General features: G+C 44.6%; 2 protein-coding genes across 2 annotated transcripts; one reads left to right on the top strand and one right to left on the bottom strand.

Annotated features, from left to right (window-relative positions):
* Positions 1-3,085: 3,085 nt before the first annotated feature.
* On the bottom strand, positions 3,086-7,574 carry HSPE1 (heat shock protein family E (Hsp10) member 1). The gene is made up of 4 exons (XM_014879413.2): positions 7,246-7,574; positions 5,271-5,435; positions 3,975-4,064; positions 3,086-3,442 (listed from the first exon to the last, which is right to left on the bottom strand). Exons 1-4 carry the CDS (start codon positions 7,246-7,248, stop codon positions 3,392-3,394), a joined length of 309 nt encoding a protein of 102 aa, XP_014734899.1. The 5' UTR covers positions 7,249-7,574; the 3' UTR covers positions 3,086-3,391.
* A 68-nt stretch (positions 7,575-7,642) lies between these two features.
* On the top strand, positions 7,643-17,583 carry HSPD1 (heat shock protein family D (Hsp60) member 1). Its single transcript, XM_014879414.2, has 12 exons — positions 7,643-7,848; positions 8,637-8,812; positions 11,570-11,822; positions 12,334-12,416; positions 13,007-13,102; positions 13,408-13,501; positions 13,896-14,064; positions 14,316-14,415; positions 15,247-15,492; positions 15,690-15,864; positions 16,470-16,648; positions 16,738-17,583. Exons 2-12 carry the CDS (start codon positions 8,639-8,641, stop codon positions 16,888-16,890), a joined length of 1,722 nt encoding a protein of 573 aa, XP_014734900.1. The 5' UTR covers positions 7,643-7,848; positions 8,637-8,638; the 3' UTR covers positions 16,891-17,583.
* Positions 17,584-17,646: the final 63 nt, after the last annotated feature.

Genomic DNA, 17,646 nt, shown 5'->3' with positions numbered 1-17,646 from the left:
TACCTCTTTAGACTAGCTGTATTCCAACGATTTTTTAAATTATATTGATATTATTATTAGCCAGTTTCAAAACACAAGCAGTTCTAGCTGCTTGAGTCCTTCAAAATTCAGCAGATTGTTTGCATTATTTTTTGTTAGAATTTTTTGGGGGAGTTTTTGTGTTGTTTTGTTTTTTTGGTTGTTTTTTATCTTTTCCTATCACCATATCCAAGGTTTAACATTAAAGCACAGAAAAAATAGAGACTTGACATTTCCATTTGTCCCTGACTTTCATTTCATGGCCATCTTCCTTTTTAACATGGAAACAAATCTGACAACTAAGAAATACGTCTCAGAGAAAAATATGTCTGTTAGCTCATTCTGAAAATGGTTCGTGTGTTTGCAGAAAAAATGAAAGAAATCTGCCTCGTTTGTTAAGATCTTGAATTCTGTAGGGTGTCTTGTGTTGCTCCTTGATAATTAACCCTGTATTTTTGGAAGATGCTTATTATTTTTATTTCACTAAATTTCAAGCTGGTTTTGAACAAAATCTGAACAGTGATTTTAATTTTTAGGTTTCAGCTGGCCCTCATTATCTTGTTCAATAATGAAAATTTGAATGTTTGGCCAATATTTTACCAACCATTCATGTGCTGTTAGGGACCTGGCTGTTTTTTCTGTTGGCATATAAATGTTCCATCCTTTTCTTCCTGTGTCAGGATAGCATAAACAGGGTGAGAAAAGCTTTCTGAAAACCCTACAGCTGCTGATAATGGAAGCTATTCTGAACTGTTGAGAAAAGAAAGTCACAAAAGATGGAGTCTACCTGGATTCCTTGTGATTCAGACAGTCTGAAGAAAAATTGAGGACTCTATCTCCTCAAAAAAGCAGGTGGAGCAATATGCAACATTTACACCAAAGCTGAAGTTTTGAAATCATCTAGGAAACAGTGGAAAGAAACCTAATTTATTGGGAAGAGCACAGCAAAGAAAGAGGGTTTGTGATTGATAGTCTGTCCTTCCCTGGAGAACCCGAGGGATATAGGATTTGGCACACAGTCATGCCCTGGGAGGCAGTAACAGCAGACAGATCACCTTGGCTGTGTGGCAGTTGCCTTGTCCTTGCTTGCAGTGAGAGCCTTGTGCGAGGATAGAATGTTCCTGTCAATCCAGCAGATGTTCCAGTGTGTCCTCCATTTGATTAGGCCTAGGAACACTATTTTCCCAGCATATCCATAAATTACTTTTTCCCATCAAGTGTGACTTCTAGTTTCAATCACTTATGTAAACTGTAGTAGATACAGCCATGCTAAATATTCTACTAAATAGCTGCTGAAAACCTGCTGGGCTGAAAGTGTGGGCTGAAGGTGGAGCTGGGGGCAGCCAGGCTGTGTGGTGAGGGCTCAGAGTGATCCTATGCAGGTCATGTCTTTTAGAGACATTATGGAAAAAGATGCTGAAATTTTAGGCCTAAACATTTATCTGTTAGCAGCTAATTCCTAGTGCATCTTGAGATGAGGTATAGTGTCTCTAAGCAGTTTGTAAATATTTAAAATACCTTCTCCTCTTTGGTTTGTGACTGCAGCAGACTGCCTTATCCTGGGAGATAAAGGCATGCTGGCTGCAGTGAGAGATAATGCTTCCAGGGAGTTTGTGTTTCATTGCACAATCAATTGTCTTGCAAGGTCCTTGGGGTGTGATTATCTTAAGTTTCAGCTTGAAAGTGCAGTGCTGTAACTACTGAAGTAAAATTGCAATAGGACAGATGTCAAGAAGTAGGCCTTTTATACTGAAAAGTGTATTTTTATTAATTTAGCATCTTTCCTGTCTGTTCATATCTCAATGGAAATTTAACCCCTGGAGCAGTGCCTGGTTTGTCTTCAGCTCCAGAACAAGCAGAGGTAACCAGCCAAGAGCAACCAGCCCAGAGCTGAAGGGAGTAAAAGGCATTGCAGCCAAGCCTGGCAAATGCAGCTCCTGCTGGAATAGCTGTGTCATCAATGGCATCTAGGGAAAAACGCGGCTCCAGCTCACCTCTGTGCTGTGCGGCTGATGGGAGGGACTTGCTGCGGCAGAAAATACATTGTGTTTTAAACCGTGTCAGAGCTTGAGTCCCACACTGCAGCAGCTAAATGGAGCTCTGAAAAATATTTTGTTACAGTTCTCTAGTTACCTCGGGATAAGGGTTATAATGTATTTAGCAGTGCTGAGTTCTTATCAGCACAACTGGAATGGGAAAGAAGTCCAGTTTAATTTCAGCCAAGGAAGTTTCAGCAGCACTAAGTCATTATTGACTGACTTCACTAAGACTACCCCAAAAGCACTTTAAGGTGCTGTCTGTTCTTAGGCTGTACTAGATCCCTCTGTGCACCCCAGCTCTGAAAGCCTCCTCAGCAACAATGTAGATTTGGGTGCTACTGCATGTACAACCCTGAATCCTCTTGAAGGCAAGAGGTGGCCAGAAATATGCAAATTTAATTGCTTCAGCCTTACCCAAGTCAATGTCTTACTCTATAAGAATGATATGTCAAGGATAAAGGAAATATAATTTGTCAAAGCAAGTCTCTCCTGAGTTGAGGGAAAGCTCAAGTTCTGGGTGTGATAGTGTGTGATAATCAGTAAAGAAACTTCACTTTAGATCAGCATCAGCCTCACTTCTGCCACATTAACTGTTGGGTGATTTTTTTTTTATTTTCTATTGGCAAAATTCCATGAGCAATAAGCGGGAATAACCATTAATTCTTATCTGCTTCATCTGGGAACTGGATGATTTTGTTCTAGCACAGACATGACTAATACCAAGCTTCTTCCAGCTGCTGGGGGGCAGGCTGTTTGTGGCAGAATGGTTTGTGTGCCTTAACCTTTCAGTGTTCCAGGATCTTCAGACAGAAGTTAAAAAAACCCATGCTATCTCAGTAGGCCAATGTACAAGGGAGCTGGATGAAAGTCCTCAGCAAGCTTGCATCTGTCTGGTAACCATTTTAAGCTCATTTCATACAAACTTGGGAAAAATAACATATTACTACCATTGAATGTTTCAGAGAGCTCATTACACAATTGAGACTCAGTTTCACTGAGCAACAGCAGAAACTGAGACAGAAGCAGAATCGTTTTATAAGTTTATTGTAAAGACCTTTACAATCTCAGTACAGAGTTAAGGATATAAAATGATGTTGTTTGGAATAATTAAGGCTGGTTGGTGGTCATCCAAATTTCACTGTTCAGTGGAACTCAAGCAAGAGCAACTGGTTTCTGACTGTACATATTTTTATTTGTGTTCCATCGTTACAGTGAGATCACAAATTATTTCGAAGACTCAATGCCTGTTTATTATAAAATAAAGGATATTATTTACATGATGAAAGAAAAATTTCAGCATTTTAGTGGAATGGATGACTGATACTGCAACAGGTTTAGTCCACATATTTCCCAAGAATGTCACCATCTCTAAACAAGTAGTAGTCCTGCAAAGAAAAGAAATGTTAGTTTCTGTCATGTAAGTATTTTTCTCGTTTAGCAAATATGTCTTGTTCTGAGTCAGCATTATTGCAGTCATTAAGTATAAAATCAAAAGCAAGCTAACCAAGAACTCAACATGTAGAGCTAGTCTTGAAAAAATTCTTTTTGTTCCTAAGATAATATTTGGGGAGCTTTTAAGTTACTACTTCTAGCAGTGTAAAGCACAAGAACTGTTAGAAAACAATTCTGCAGGCTTTCCCTGCCAAAAGCAAGGATGCTCCTAGGACTTTCTAAGCCTTTTTGGATTCCTTCTAATACGTGCTTGACATATGGAGCGTTCTGCCCACCCAGCAAAGGTCAGCTCAGAGGTTCCCGTGTTCGCTTCCTTTTATGCAGGGGCAGAAGTAGCAGTAGCACAGCTACCAGAAGGTGGCTGGATCCAGCTGCTCCCTTTTAACACCACAAAGTAATCACAGCATTTATCACTGGCATTTCAGGAACCATTCTGATTTGCACTCACAAAGTTGGGAAACCTACCTTATCTTCTAGTACGATCTTAGTACCACCATATTCTGGGAGCAAAACCTTTTCACCAACTTTTACACTCACTGGCTGAATCTCACCATTCTGAAAAAAGAAAAAAAAATCCTTACTTTTCCATAATATAAACAGATGTAACAGAATTTCTCCAAACTACAACAACCCATCCATGTAACAGACACATTCAGGAAATCACAACTCTGCATTTAGTTTTGACAGTAAATACCAGTGCAAGGTCTTTGCTTGACACACTGAATAGGACTTCACTTAAAGAACCATGAAACCCCTTTGGAAAATCAAGGGACCAAGTCCATTTCCATATTCTATAGCCAAGGATAATTTCCCCAAGTGCCAGTTAAAAAAGTACCTTCCTATTTCTGTAACTTTGATGAAGTCATCACTGTTGCCATCAAATCACTTGCTGAGAAACAACTGATAAAGGTTAATTAAATTTCTGTATTATAAATAAAACATCAACACATTAGTCAAATACTATCACCCTTTGACAATATAAACCTTTAAAAATCAAATCCTGACAGAAACCAGCCTGGGACATAGAGAGATTCATGGTAAAGAAGGGCCAAGGCAATGTGCCAAGTTGAAATTTAACCTGTTTATCAGTGTTGCTACTGACTGAACACTGCTCTGGTGGGGAACCAGCCCTTCTGATGTAGAAGCCCCCAGGCACTGGTATTTTTGTGAACTGTCTTCTTTTATTTCCAAATACATATCCAATGTGCAAAATTAACAAGCAGTTATTCAACGCTTATTTCTTTGGATTGCTGACTTTTATTAGCCCAACAAACCTAATCCTTATGGACAATGATATTTTGCACAGTACAAGACAACCAATACCACATTCCAGGGTTCCACACAGGTCACAGACATTTGGGCATAATTTTAACAAAGAAGTCTGCTGGTCCCTCAAGGTTTTGGCTGAGAAGTGATGAAATATGGTATCATGCAGAACACTGTCTACATATTTAAAATAAACACCAACACTTGCCCCAAAAAACCTCCCACCATTAAGCAAGCAAACAAACCCCACAAAAACCAAACAGCAAACAAAAGAAACCCCACTCCATTTTACAAATGATGAAAGAAACGCTGGAATTCATTTCAGGACAACTTGAGATTTCTACCTGCTTTTTGAATCTCCACTTGCAATTTCGGCCATCGCAGTCATCCAATTTGGTGAGCTGTCACCATGTTTGCACTATAACTGTCCCACTCTTACGGTAATATTCCAGCCACCACTGGTTCTACCCAAATGGAATGCTTCAGGGTAATTACCTTTCCTCTGGCTCCAGATCCAACTGCTACTACTGTTGCTTGTAGTACCTTCCCTTGGGATTTTTCTGGTATCATGATTCCTCCTTTGGTTACCGTCTCAGCCGCACATCTCTCCACCAGCACACGATCAAAGAGGGGAAGAAATTTCCTAAATGCTTTTCCTGCCTGTGGAAGTAATTGTACATTGTAACGAGAGAGCCATCACAACAAAAACTGCAATTAAAATAAGTTTTAAAAACCCCAACACATACTGATTTCTCTTTTGAGAGAGATGACTTGTGTAAGACAACTGCTGAGCACTTATTTAATAGTAGCACACAAATGCCACCTCTGATTGCATCAGAAACTCCTGACGGCAGAGGCAGATGCTGGGCAATGCTGACAATTGGGCCGCAGGAAGATGTACTCCAGCTGGGGAATAAACCACCCGTGGATGGAGCAGACTCCTCTGTCTGGAAAGGCCTCTAGGCTTTTAACACCAAACCCTTAGTTCCTATAGCTTTATGAGCATAATTATTGATTATATGTACTGTATTTCCCCAGTTTAAAATCACATCTAGTGAAGACTAAGGACACCTTGGGAGGCCGCATTTGTACTTGTGAAGAGGCTTACATTAAAGAAGCATAAGTCTAGCCAGCTGCCCCATTGTCAGTCTTTCTCAGCTGCTTTCAAGCATTACTCTTTCACAAAAAATTGGTGAAAATCCGCAGCCTGAGCCACAGTGCTGCTCCATATACCATCTTCTACAAATAGATTCAGAAAAAATTAAAATAAAATTTAGGCCAAGCCCCTGAAAATAAGAAGAAAAGAATAATACCCTTCTAGCTTAACTGCTTTGGTATCTGCTTCTGCTTAAGCAGAGTCAAGGTGAGGGGTTTTTGTTATGTTGTTAGGTTTTCCTTCACATTCGGTTTAGGTTTGGGGGTTTTTTGCAGCTAGTTACTGCTACCTGTCTGCATTTCAGAACCAGCAGTCTAACTCCCACAGGCGAGATAAATGCAAGCATATGCATTCATCCCAACACGCAGGGGTCAGGCAGAAGGAACTTGCTTTGATTTAGAAGGAATGATATGGCAACTTGCCAAGTCACATGGAGATAGTGCTCCACTAGACAGGTACGCAGAGCCCACACTCAGAGAAAGAGCTAGAAGGGCCTGGCATCCGTGTGCCCTTCACTGGCACTCATCGATATCCACACACTCTTGAAAAGTGGCAGAAAACAAAGTCACAGGCAGAGCACGAACAAAAGGCAGCACATGGAAGATGCTGTGTTCAATTGCTGTCAGGAGCACAGGGATGGAAGATCACTAAGGGAAAAGGCTGCTAGTTGTCTACGTTTTCATTCTGTGAAGACAATATCGTTCATCTCTTTTTTAACGTTACCATAAGAATTAAGTATCACTGCAAGAAAAGGGCAACTTAAATTCTCCTTCTTCTCTATAAAAAAATGTACAGAAAGAGCGCTCCAGAGCGTGGCATGGGTGTGTTTTCTATCTCCGCGGAGACCCACCGTGGCCTGTGCGGCCTTGCCCTGCAGCGCTGCTGCCGCGGAGCTGCTCCCGTTACTGCGGCGGGGAGGAACCCTGACACCGAGTGCCCGCGCAGCCAAAAGCAGCCCCTGCAAACCTCCGGCCACGTCCTGCCCCGCAGCCCCCGCGCCTGCCGGGGGAGTCGCTTCTGCCCCACGGACTGCGTGACCTTGCAGCACCGCCAGCCCCCCGCCTCCGCCTTCCCCCGTCCCTCCCGCGCCCCAGCGCTGCCCGCGGGCACGGCACGGACTGAGTACACCCGGCCGCGGCGGCGCAGCCGCGCCTGCTCAGGGGCCCCAACAGCGACCCAACCGCAGGGAGGAATAGAGGCGCCGCCAGGCCCTCGGGCTGTCCATCCCCGCAGCGCCGGACACGCTGGACGGGGCAGCCCAGGAGCGGAACCGCAGGAGCGATGCGGAGATGGCGCGGCGGCCCCAGCACTCACCATGATGCTCCCGCGCCGCCCGCACCAAGTGACCGCGCCGCCACCAGCACACACGTGAGGAAGGTCACGGCGTGCGCATGCACGACCGGCGCCCCGCCCCGGGGCGGGGCAGACCCGACCCCCTCCACCGGCCCTGGGCCCCTTTAGTGCCGCCGGTTTTTTCCGAGCGCTGCGGCTCCGTCCCGGTCTCGGGAGCGGCTGCGCTCCGGTGGCACCGCGGACCCACCGCGCACCCCCCGGCACAAAGCCCCCGGCGCCACGGGCCGGGCCCCGCACGGAAGTGAGGTCAGCTCACCCCTGACCCGCGGCGAGCATGAGCGTTCCAGAAGGTTCTGGAATCTGCGGGCCCCGGAACATGAATGGCTCATGCTGCAGCCTTTAGCGCATGCGCAATCTTAGCCCGCGGCCCAGCGCGGCGGGCGGGCTGTGGGCGGGCGCGGAGGCCATGCTGGTTCCGGGGCCCGGCGGCCGGAGCCGCACATGGGCCGGCGGCGGCTCGGGGGCGGGGCTGAGGTGGTGAGTGCCGAGCGCCGCCCGCCGCCGCCGCGCCAGACGTGCCCCGCGAGTCCGCAGAGCCGCGGTGCTGCTCCCGCGCTGCCGCAGGTGAGCGGGAACGCGGCCGGGGCGCTGGACCCGCGCCGCTCTGCTCGGCCTGGGGAGGGCACCGCGGCCCTAGCCCTGTGGCCGCAGTTACCGCAGGGCCGCGCGCCGGGAGCGGCTGGGCCCGGGCGGCGGGAGCGGGGGGCGGCCGTGATGCAGGCGTTGCGCCCGGGTGGCGGGAGCTGGGCCCACAGGCTCCTGTGGGGTGGCGGTGGCGCGGCGGGCCCGGCGGGCGGCGGTGGCGAGCGGCGGGCGGCGCTGACCTTGCTGCGCGTGTCCTGGTGCAGCGGCCATGTGGCCGCAGGGCCCTGCCCGGCGTGGGGGCTCCGGCGGGCCCGGGGTGGCGGCCGCGGTCTTGTCTCTTTTCTCTGCCCTTGATGGCATGGGGGGGGGGCCTGTAGGAACCTTCCACGAGCTCCCCTCGTTAGGCCCCGCTGCTGAAGCCGCGGGCGGGCGCGGCCCCCGCGCTGAGTACATGGAGCCGCTGGCGCTCCGCGGTGCCCTCGCCGTGTCCTGCCCCGCTCCGGGGGAGGCTGGGCGGGAGGAGCTCGGAGGTGCTGGAGGCCGCGCAGGGAGGAGCTGCTGCCGCGCGGGTCTCGGCGTGAGGATCGGGGATACCCAGCCCCGGTAGTTGTAGTTGCCTCTGTGCCTTGATTTTAGCCAGCCGAAAAATTAAAGATTCGTCATGCCTGCTGTACTTCCTGAATTTGTTCCCTGCTTTTTTCCTCTAGAAGTAGCTGTGCAAACCATAATGCTTTTTTTTCTTCTCTGCGTTTCTTTTAATATTTTAGACATGCTCCGTTTATCTACAGTACTCCGTCAGATAAGACCAGTGTCCAGAGCCCTCGCCCCCCATCTAACACGAGCCTATGCAAAAGATGTGAAGTTCGGAGCAGACGCGAGAGCTCTAATGCTACAAGGAGTAGATCTTTTAGCAGATGCTGTAGCTGTCACCATGGGGCCAAAGGTAATGGAAGATCTGGCCTTTATGTTAGCACAGACCTGACTGAAAATACTGTAACAGAGGACAGTTGTGAGGTTTCTCTCGGTGAAGCTGCACGATTGGCTTTGTAGAACTGCAATGCAAAGGGGTAGGGGCATGGACAGGCTCCTGCAAGCAGCTATGGTTTCTTGTTTGTCACCAAAAGTGGGACAGTAGTGCGTGTGCTTTTCATAGTAACAAAGTAAAATTACTTGGATTCCTGTGGAAGGTACAATATATTCGTCTAAAGAGTTTGAAGGTTAAGGAGATGTGCATAATGTGTTACCAGCTCAGTTGATAACCTGTAACAGTGCAGTAGATAGTGTAACTGTCTGTGTCATGGGGTAGTTTAATTAGCATGTGGGTGGCTTGGTTGGGGTTTTTTTATGGTGTTTGTTCTGTTCATAAACTTATTTTTTTTTTACAAATTACAATTTTATATTAGCTTGCCTTTTAATATTAGCAAATTTTAAAAGCCATCCATAGTGCAGTGTTGAGTTTTCAATTGTGAAAACTAAGTGAAATTTCGTGGTAGTGGTATTCATTTACGTTACCCTATATTCTGTCCTGTAAGGGAGATCTGGGTTTCTCAGAAAACCAGCTATGGTATTCTGCATAGTCATGCAACGTGTAGTAGGGCTTGAAAATGAGATTCCTCTTTTTGAGGAAGAGACACTGATTTTCTTGGGGTTCATATGAGTATCTGTTCTCTGCAATAGCATGTGCATGATAGTTCTTCTGAGGGTTATTTGTCCTCTGTAACAGTATTCATGTATTTTCTGCACTTTTTTAGTGCTCTGTCAGCTTTATTCAAAGGCAAAAATGCCATAAAACTGAGCAGATAAAGGTTAAGGAATAACTATGTCAGGAAGCTGTAGCTACTTCCATAGAGGAACAAAGTTTAAGTGTAGTTGGTTAATTTAACTCATTGTTTTTTGATCAGGCTGCTTTGTGAATGCTGAAGCACAGTTCTAATCCACTGGCTAAAGAGCAGTTGCTGATGCAATTTCGTGTAACCTTAGGGGATTTTTGTCTGTTTTGCTGTTCTCCATGTATTTGTAAAAGTGGAGGGGTTGTATTGCAGTGTCTGATTCTGCTTCTGGCATTTTTAAGAAACATCACTTTGGTGAGGAAACTTCTTTGGCACTACATTTTAAGGAGCCCAGTTTGCAGTCTCACACAATCTTTTGGTACTGCTCCAGCATGTGGAACAGAATTGGTTTGTGTGGGACCTCAGCTTCTCAATATGCAGGACCATTTTAAATGCTTGTGCAGTTACTGCTGGCGTTTGTTCTCTCCTTCAGGAACACAGACAAGCTGAGGGCAAGCCTTTCCATGTGATTAATTATGTGTAGGTTTTGTTGTGCTCCTCTTCTCAGAGCTGCAAACCAAACATTAGGAATAAGATCATACCAAAATAAAATCAAGAAAGCTAGGAGACATTATATGAAAAATGTACTGGTAGCATGTTCCTCCAGAGAGGAGTTTGCTTCTTCTTGAATCACTTTTCTGTTTAGAAGTGCAGGTCAAATAAGGTAGTAGTAGGGAACTCATTATTTTGGCATAACTGTTCCATGACACAGAGGTAAATTGCCGTAAGCTCTTGCCCAGGTTCAGTCTGAGTAACTGAAGCAGAACCTTTCCTTGTAGCTGCTGGGGTAGCTGTGCCTCAGGAGCAGCGTGGCCTCATCCCTGGCAGGCAGCCAGAGCTGCTCCAGGCACTGAGGCAGATGTGTGCGGGCTCTGAGCAGGGGAGGGGCACAGGGCACCACAGCACTGGGTGCACATGGGAATCCTGGCCTGGCTCGCCTGGCACGTGATCCCCACCCTGGGCTGGGAGAGCTCTGGCAGGAGCCGACAGACCAGGTGAGGGGACTCGTGCGGGGCTGGCTGGGACAGAGTGCTGAGGTGGGGCAGTTGCTCTCCCTTCCCTCTCTCTGCAGCTCCAGCTGTCAGGACAGTGGAGTTTGAGGGCAGCACTAGACCAGAGGTGGCTCCTTGTGTTTGTGCTGCCTCCAGCTCAAACTGGAGCATGACTGCTTGGGGCAGCTGTGGCTGTTGAATTCATCTGTGAACGAGCAGTGTCCTTGTGCAGGTGCCTTTGGTCCCTGTGTGGTTTGCCACGTTAGCTGTGTCTGTTGGGTAGAATAGTGCAGTTTTTCAGTTGGATCCAAATGCAAACTAATGTGAGAAAAGCTTGCTAACTTGCAGTGTTTGAGAAATTATTGTAACGTATGAACACAAATTTGAAGTGTTCTCAGTTCTCTGCTAATCACTAATGAGGTTTGCAGGGCTTTTTTTTCTTCTAACAGCAAATTGAGCTTGGTATTGTTTTCCAATGACAAAGAATGTTTGTTGTCTGAACATTTATTGTCATACTTATTTATTGACTGATGAAAATTTTGGAAATTGATTCTTTGAGTCGCTATATTTTAATTTTGGGGTCAAATGTTAGCATTAGAGGGAATCTTTTCAGGGTTTTTCTGTAAGATCAGTCTTGCTGAGTTGCAGACTCATTAAGCATTATGGTATTAAGCATTATGGCTGAAGAATGGAGCCTTATTCTTTGAGCCATTTTTCTGGTTTTAGAGAGCCTTGGTATTAAAGTGTGTGCTTGAGAAGTCCCAGCTGAATGCCCTGTGTCAGGTGTTCAGCTCTGGCTGTTCAGAATTTTCAGCTCAGCTCTTGAGAATAACATGCTGTGGGTTGGCTTGGATTTAAAATTTGTTGTGTGTCCCCCAGGGAAGAACAGTTATTATTGAACAAAGCTGGGGAAGTCCCAAAGTGACAAAAGATGGCGTGACAGTAGCAAAGGCAATTGACTTGAAAGACAAATACAAAAACATTGGAGCCAAGTTAGTTCAAGACGTTGCCAACAATACCAACGAAGAAGCAGGAGATGGTACCACTACTGCAACAGTCCTGGCACGTGCTATTGCCAAGGAGGGCTTTGAGAAGATCAGCAAAGGAGCCAATCCAGTAGAAATCAGGAGGGGTAAATTTTTTCTGTTGCTTTTAATGTCTGATTGCTGTCTTTTATTTTTTATACTGTAGATTTGATTTGTTTTCTGTTTGAACAGCCACCATGAAAGGTTATATGAAGTGATGTTTAGAAAACACAATTTTTTCTTATACTGTGTACTCTGAATAATCAGTAAGTTTTCTAATCATGGTGCTACTTTACATGCAGTCAACTTATTTAATTTGTTGTAGGTGAACTCCAGTTAAAGGCATTTCTGCATTTAATTAATACAGTAGCTAGGTGAACAAATCTGTGGCAAATTTTGATAATGACAGAATCTCACACTAATTTCAGAAAACCTATTACTACATATACAAAAGACAGTATGGAACAAGAACTCTCTGGTTTTGAACATGCAAACAGTGCATTTTTGCAGTGTGGACTTTTGTTTGAAGGGAAACCTGTTTCTTGTGGTGGGTGGGTGTTTGGTTTGTGTTTTCTGTACCTTGTTTTGTTTACTCACAAGTGCTCTGTCCATCTTCAGGGGTGATGCTGGCAGTGGATGCTATCATAGCTGAACTGAAGAAGCTGTCTAAACCTGTTACAACGCCAGAAGAAATTGCACAGGTAAGAAAAAATACAATAAAATGTATCACAAATTTAGCCAGCTGTTTTTCAGAAAAAGTTTAGTGAGGTCAGGTTTATTGAAGTTAGGTTGTGTGCATCTGACACTGTTTTCTTTATCAGAGGATTCTTCAATTGCACTGCTAGAAGCTAGTTCAGAAGTAGGCAGAGTTTTTCATCTTAGGTTTCATTCTAAAGTGTGGTCTTTAAAACATAAATGTGTTTTCTTGGGAAGAATTGATGGAAGCAAAGCTCTGTTGAGAATGGAAGTGATGGCAGAGTACTGAGGGTGTGGCAGATCTGCTGTGTGAGATCAGGTTCAGGTGTGTTGGTGGTTCTGGGTTATTTGTCCCTGTGCCTGGAGATCACCGGAGTGTGAGCCCAGTGCAGGGAATCTGGCTCTGTGCTGTAGCTGCCCAAGAGCCTGAGCCCTTCTAACAGAATTCCTGGCTCCTGCTGTGAGTGTGCTGCAGTCAGCTGCCCTGCCTTGTTAGAAATGTGAGCATTGCAAATGGTTATTCTGATTTTTTTTTTTTTATTGAGAGAAAACACCTTGCACTGGGGAAATGAGATTAAATGTCTTACTCTTTCAGGTTGCCACAATATCAGCAAATGGAGATCAGGAAATTGGCAATATAATCTCTGATGCAATGAAAAAAGTTGGACGAAAGGGTGTGATCACTGTCAAGGTAAGAACTGACCAACATACCAAGTGCCAAGTGACTGTCCCCTGCTAGTGTTGGCTTTTGTCACATGTGATGCTGCTGCTGTAGCTCATGCTCCATAATTCCCACCATAATTCCTCCCCAGCTCCTTTCAATCAGAGTTTGATCACTGTTCCCTCTACATTCCTTCTATTTTGGGGAGAAGCACATGAAACTGATGTGGGATCCAGAGCCTTTCAATATGTTGTGCATAATATGCTAAAACTGTACTTTTGCTTTTGGTAGCAAATAGGGGACTTTTTAATGCAGGCTTTCTTGCATCTAAACAGGATGGAAAAACTCTAAATGATGAACTGGAAATCATTGAGGGTATGAAATTTGACAGAGGCTACATCTCTCCATATTTTATTAACACAACTAAAGGTGAGTTAACAATAAGTCATGTCAAATACCTTACAGTGGTTTGGTCAGTCAGAACTAATGGCATTTATTAAAGGCTTTGCAGTCCCTTATGCTGTACAGCACAGCAAATAGAGCAGGAGGTCCTTCCCCAAGAAAACCTGAACTTTGTAAAAGCTTGGAGTTTTGGGGGTTCTTTTTTCTTCTCTGCAAAGTGTTCCTGTGAACATCAGGCTGGCCTTGCAGTGCAGCAGAACAATGTAGAATTGAGGGTAGACTCTTGGGGAAAACAAGTTGTCTCTTTTTTAATGCAATTGGAAAGTGCAGCTGTTGCTCCAAAGCAGCTGCTTAAGTTTAAAGAAGGCTTGATATGTTTTTTGTAATGGAATTGTTCAGATAATGCATGTTGTTTCTGCAGGGCAGAAATGTGAATTCCAGGACGCTTATGTTTTAATTAGTGAAAAGAAAATTTCTAGTGTACAGTCCATAGTTCCAGCTCTTGAAATTGCCAATGCCAATCGCAAACCTTTGGTCATCATTGCTGAAGATGTTGATGGAGAAGCCCTCAGCACTCTAGTCTTGAACAGGTGAGGCTTAAAATCCATTTTTTCCCTATGGTGTAATGCTGTTTGTTCTCTTACCTGTGCCAAAGAAACATCAGCTTCTAACATCATCATGCTTTGTATCAACTCAGACAGAACTTCCATTTTGTCCTAATTACCTTTTTGAGAAAAAACACCTCAGTTGGTGATGGTCTCTTTGTTTGCTTGACTGTTAGAGCTGCACTGAAATAATTTGGCTAAGTAATTAGACTCATTCTCTGAATTTTTCTGTTTAGACTGAAGGTTGGCCTTCAGGTTGTTGCTGTGAAAGCACCAGGTTTTGGTGACAACAGGAAAAACCAACTTAAGGACATGGCGATTGCTACTGGTGGTGCTGTAAGTAATAATGTTTTAAGTAGTTTTTTGCTCCAAGGAATGTTAATGCTTTTTATGGAGGAAGACACTGTACATTTTTAGGTCCTTGGCTTGTATTTGCTGGGTTGCAGGCTGTGTTTTGTTCTTTTAAAAATGTAACAGTAACTGTATCAATCTTCCTGTTTTTTCAAAATGCAGACACTGATAATTGCTGTGTAATACAATCCTGGCCAACCCTAAGTGATCTTATAACTGACTGAAGTCACGAGATTTCTTTGCAGGATTTAGGTTTTTAAGGGGAAGGAGGAACTCCAAGGCAAATTTTGCTTTTATAAAACTGATTGTTGTATTTGCCACATCTGAGTCCAGGCTATTGTGAAACAATTTAAAATGTTTGGAATGGACTGAATGAATTCTTTTACTATTAAACTTTGCATATATTTGATGCATTGATTAATGTCCTTATAGCTGCCCTTTTTTAATATACACTTCAAAATCATACAATGATATTGGGACCCAGAGGAGGCTGTTGAAATAAAATTTGTTTAAGGTAATGGCAGCATAAAGCAACAAACCAGCAAACTGTTCTAAAGTCAGTGACGTGTCAATATCTGTAACTTCTCAAAGTACAAGGAGATGACCAGTGACAGGACCCAAGGAAACACCATGGAACTGTGTTGGGGGAGGTTTAGTTTGGGTGTCAGGAAGAGGTTCTTCACCCAGGGCGTGGAAGTGCAGTAATGTGGTTATTTTGCACCATTAGCCTGCTGTATGTGTTCACGTACTCATACATTAAAAAACCTGATGTGTGGGGAACCTGTGAATTCCAGCTTTTCACATAATTTCTTTCAGGTATTCGGAGAAGAGGGTTTGAACCTAAATGTGGAAGATATTCAGCCTCATGACTTTGGTAAAGTTGGAGAGGTCATTGTGACAAAAGATGACACCATGCTCCTTAAGGGGAAGGGTGAAAAGGCTCAGATTGAAAAACGCATTCAAGAAATAATCGAACAGCTAGAGGTTACCACCAGTGAATATGAAAAAGAGAAACTGAATGAGCGATTGGCCAAACTCTCTGATGGAGTAGCAGTATTGAAGGTATTAAGAACTTGATAAAATGATGAACTAAAGCTTAGGCTTCTTGAGTGCTGAGGTACAGAAGAAGACTGCCAGTATGGGAGAGGGTGGGTTGGCTTTCTGACACTTCTTAGGCATTTGCTGCTTAATTTGGTGGCAGCAGTGCTGTCCCAGCTGGGCTCTTGTGCGGACCTTGACGTGCTGCTTGCTGCTCGCAGGTGGGCGGCACGAGCGATGTGGAGGTGAACGAGAAGAAGGACAGGGTCACTGACGCCCTGAACGCCACACGCGCGGCCGTGGAGGAGGGCATCGTCCCGGGCGGGGGCTGTGCGCTGCTGCGCTGCATCCCAGCCCTAGATGCCTTAACTCCAGCCAACGAGGATCAGAAAATTGGTAAGCAAGTAACTTAAAGATGTGTGTAGAAGTGATACAAGCAGCCTTTCTCTTGTCCCGAGGCTTTATCAGGCGGCTTCCCGTGAGTTTTTAGATGCTTGATCTTGGGAACATTGCATTTCTTTGATGTGGTGGTCTCTGCTTTTGAGTAGGAAGGGTTTTTTTCACTGCATTGCTGACTGGACTGTGTAAGACCCAGTAATAGTAAAGCAGCAGTATCCCAGCAGAGAGTGGCAGGTGTTCAGAGTTGGGAGCTGGCTCTTAAAGTCTTTGAAGACAGAAGAAATCTAACAATACTCAAAAGACTCTGTGGCAAATCAAGGGGAAAAAGCCTTTGTGTCATGTTACACATAAATAGAGTAATAATACTCCTTACTGCTTTTTGTAGAAGTAAAACTAAAATGTGCATGAGTATCCTGCAGAGATTTCATTTGTTGGCAAGTGTCAAGTAGCAGAGAACCTTTCATCCTGGAACATCATGATAAAAATAGCTTAGGTTCTTTCTTGATGGGTTTTCTCTTTGTATTGATCTCCAGTACGAGGACATTCCTTGGCAGTGGGAGTGGTGTTCGTACATGGAGCTCCAACTATCCTGTTTCTTGCAGGCATTGAAATAATCAAGAGAACACTGAGAATCCCAGCAATGACTATTGCAAAGAATGCTGGTGTCGAAGGATCATTGATAGTTGAAAAAATCCTGCAGAGCCCATCAGAAGTTGGCTATGATGCAATGCTTGGGGACTTTGTAAATATGGTAGAAAAAGGAATCATAGACCCAACGAAGGTAACCTAAAGATCTTAATTCTCAGCTTTGCTTCCTCCCACCTCCTGCGATGGTCAGCAGGTTTTAAGTTGTTTCTTTTCTATTTTTAGGTTGTGAGAACTGCTCTGATGGACGCCGCAGGTGTTGCGTCTCTCCTATCAACAGCAGAAGCAGTGGTGACTGAAGTTCCTAAAGAAGAAAAGGAGCCGGCAATGGGAGGAATGGGTGGGATGGGCGGAGGAATGGGAGGTGGCATGTTCTAATTCCTGGGGTAGGGATGCATCATGAGCTGTGCTGTTGGAGACTGACAGTTCTGACTTCAAAAACTTGAGCTATCAGTGTGAGAGGATGGATAGTGACTGAAGTGAGGCTGGTGTTGAAAAGAATCACTGTAACCATCAGTTACCGGATTTCATTTAACACACGTGTAATTGTTTACAGTCATTGTCCATGCCTACAGATAATTTATTTTGTATTTTTTGAATAAAGACATTTGTACATTCCTGATAACTGGGTGCAAGATCCATCTACCAAGGTCCTGATTTGAACTTAATTAAGGCACTTGATATTCTATTTCAGAATTTCTTGGTGCTTACCAGTACTAGGAAGAACTTGGAAGCCACTGTGCGTGAGACTAGACAATTGTGTACGAAGTAGGCAAATAGAGTTATGTGACCTTTATGTAATAAACTGCTCAAAAGTTACAAAATGTATCATCTTCTTCATCTGCACACAAAGCCATAGTTATGGGAGATCCTGGACAGCCTGCTGCTGCTTCTAAGATTTAGTAGAAATTGACATTTATGCTTGAAAAAATGACAGGGCATTTCACTCCCAGAAACATTCCTTTGTCTAGAATGTTTCTCAGAAATGCAAGTGCTTTAATTTTGGTAAGAAATATCTAAGCTGAACTGCACTACAGTTCTTTGAAATATTAAACAATGCTCTGAAAACAAGGCACGTGCACTGACTTTATTTTGCCCTATCTGGTTGTTTCACATGCTGGAACAGGCCCAGTG

This window comes from Sturnus vulgaris, chromosome 7 (assembly GCF_052056855.1).
Source record: "Sturnus vulgaris isolate bStuVul1 chromosome 7, bStuVul1.hap1, whole genome shotgun sequence".
Lineage (NCBI taxonomy): Eukaryota > Metazoa > Chordata > Aves > Passeriformes > Sturnidae > Sturnus > Sturnus vulgaris.
Note: the sequence above shows the minus strand (reverse complement) of the source record. Positions and strands in the feature narration are given on the sequence as shown.

Excerpts from the sequence above, each read along its gene's own strand:
- HSPD1 (XM_014879414.2), top strand. The coding sequence starts at position 8,639 with ATGCTCCGTTTATCTACAGTACTCCGTCAGATAAGACCAGTGTCCAGA. Across the intron at positions 14,065-14,315 it reads AGCACTCTAGTCTTGAACAG|ACTGAAGGTTGGCCTTCAGG; the intron begins GTGAGGCTTAAA and ends TTTTCTGTTTAG. Across the intron at positions 14,416-15,246 it reads CGATTGCTACTGGTGGTGCT|GTATTCGGAGAAGAGGGTTT; the intron begins GTAAGTAATAAT and ends AATTTCTTTCAG.
- HSPE1 (XM_014879413.2), bottom strand. Across the intron at positions 4,065-5,270 it reads GATCTGGAGCCAGAGGAAAG|AATGGTGAGATTCAGCCAGT; the intron begins GTAATTACCCTG and ends TTCTTTTTTCAG. Across the intron at positions 3,443-3,974 it reads AGATCGTACTAGAAGATAAG|GACTACTACTTGTTTAGAGA; the intron begins GTAGGTTTCCCA and ends TTTTCTTTGCAG.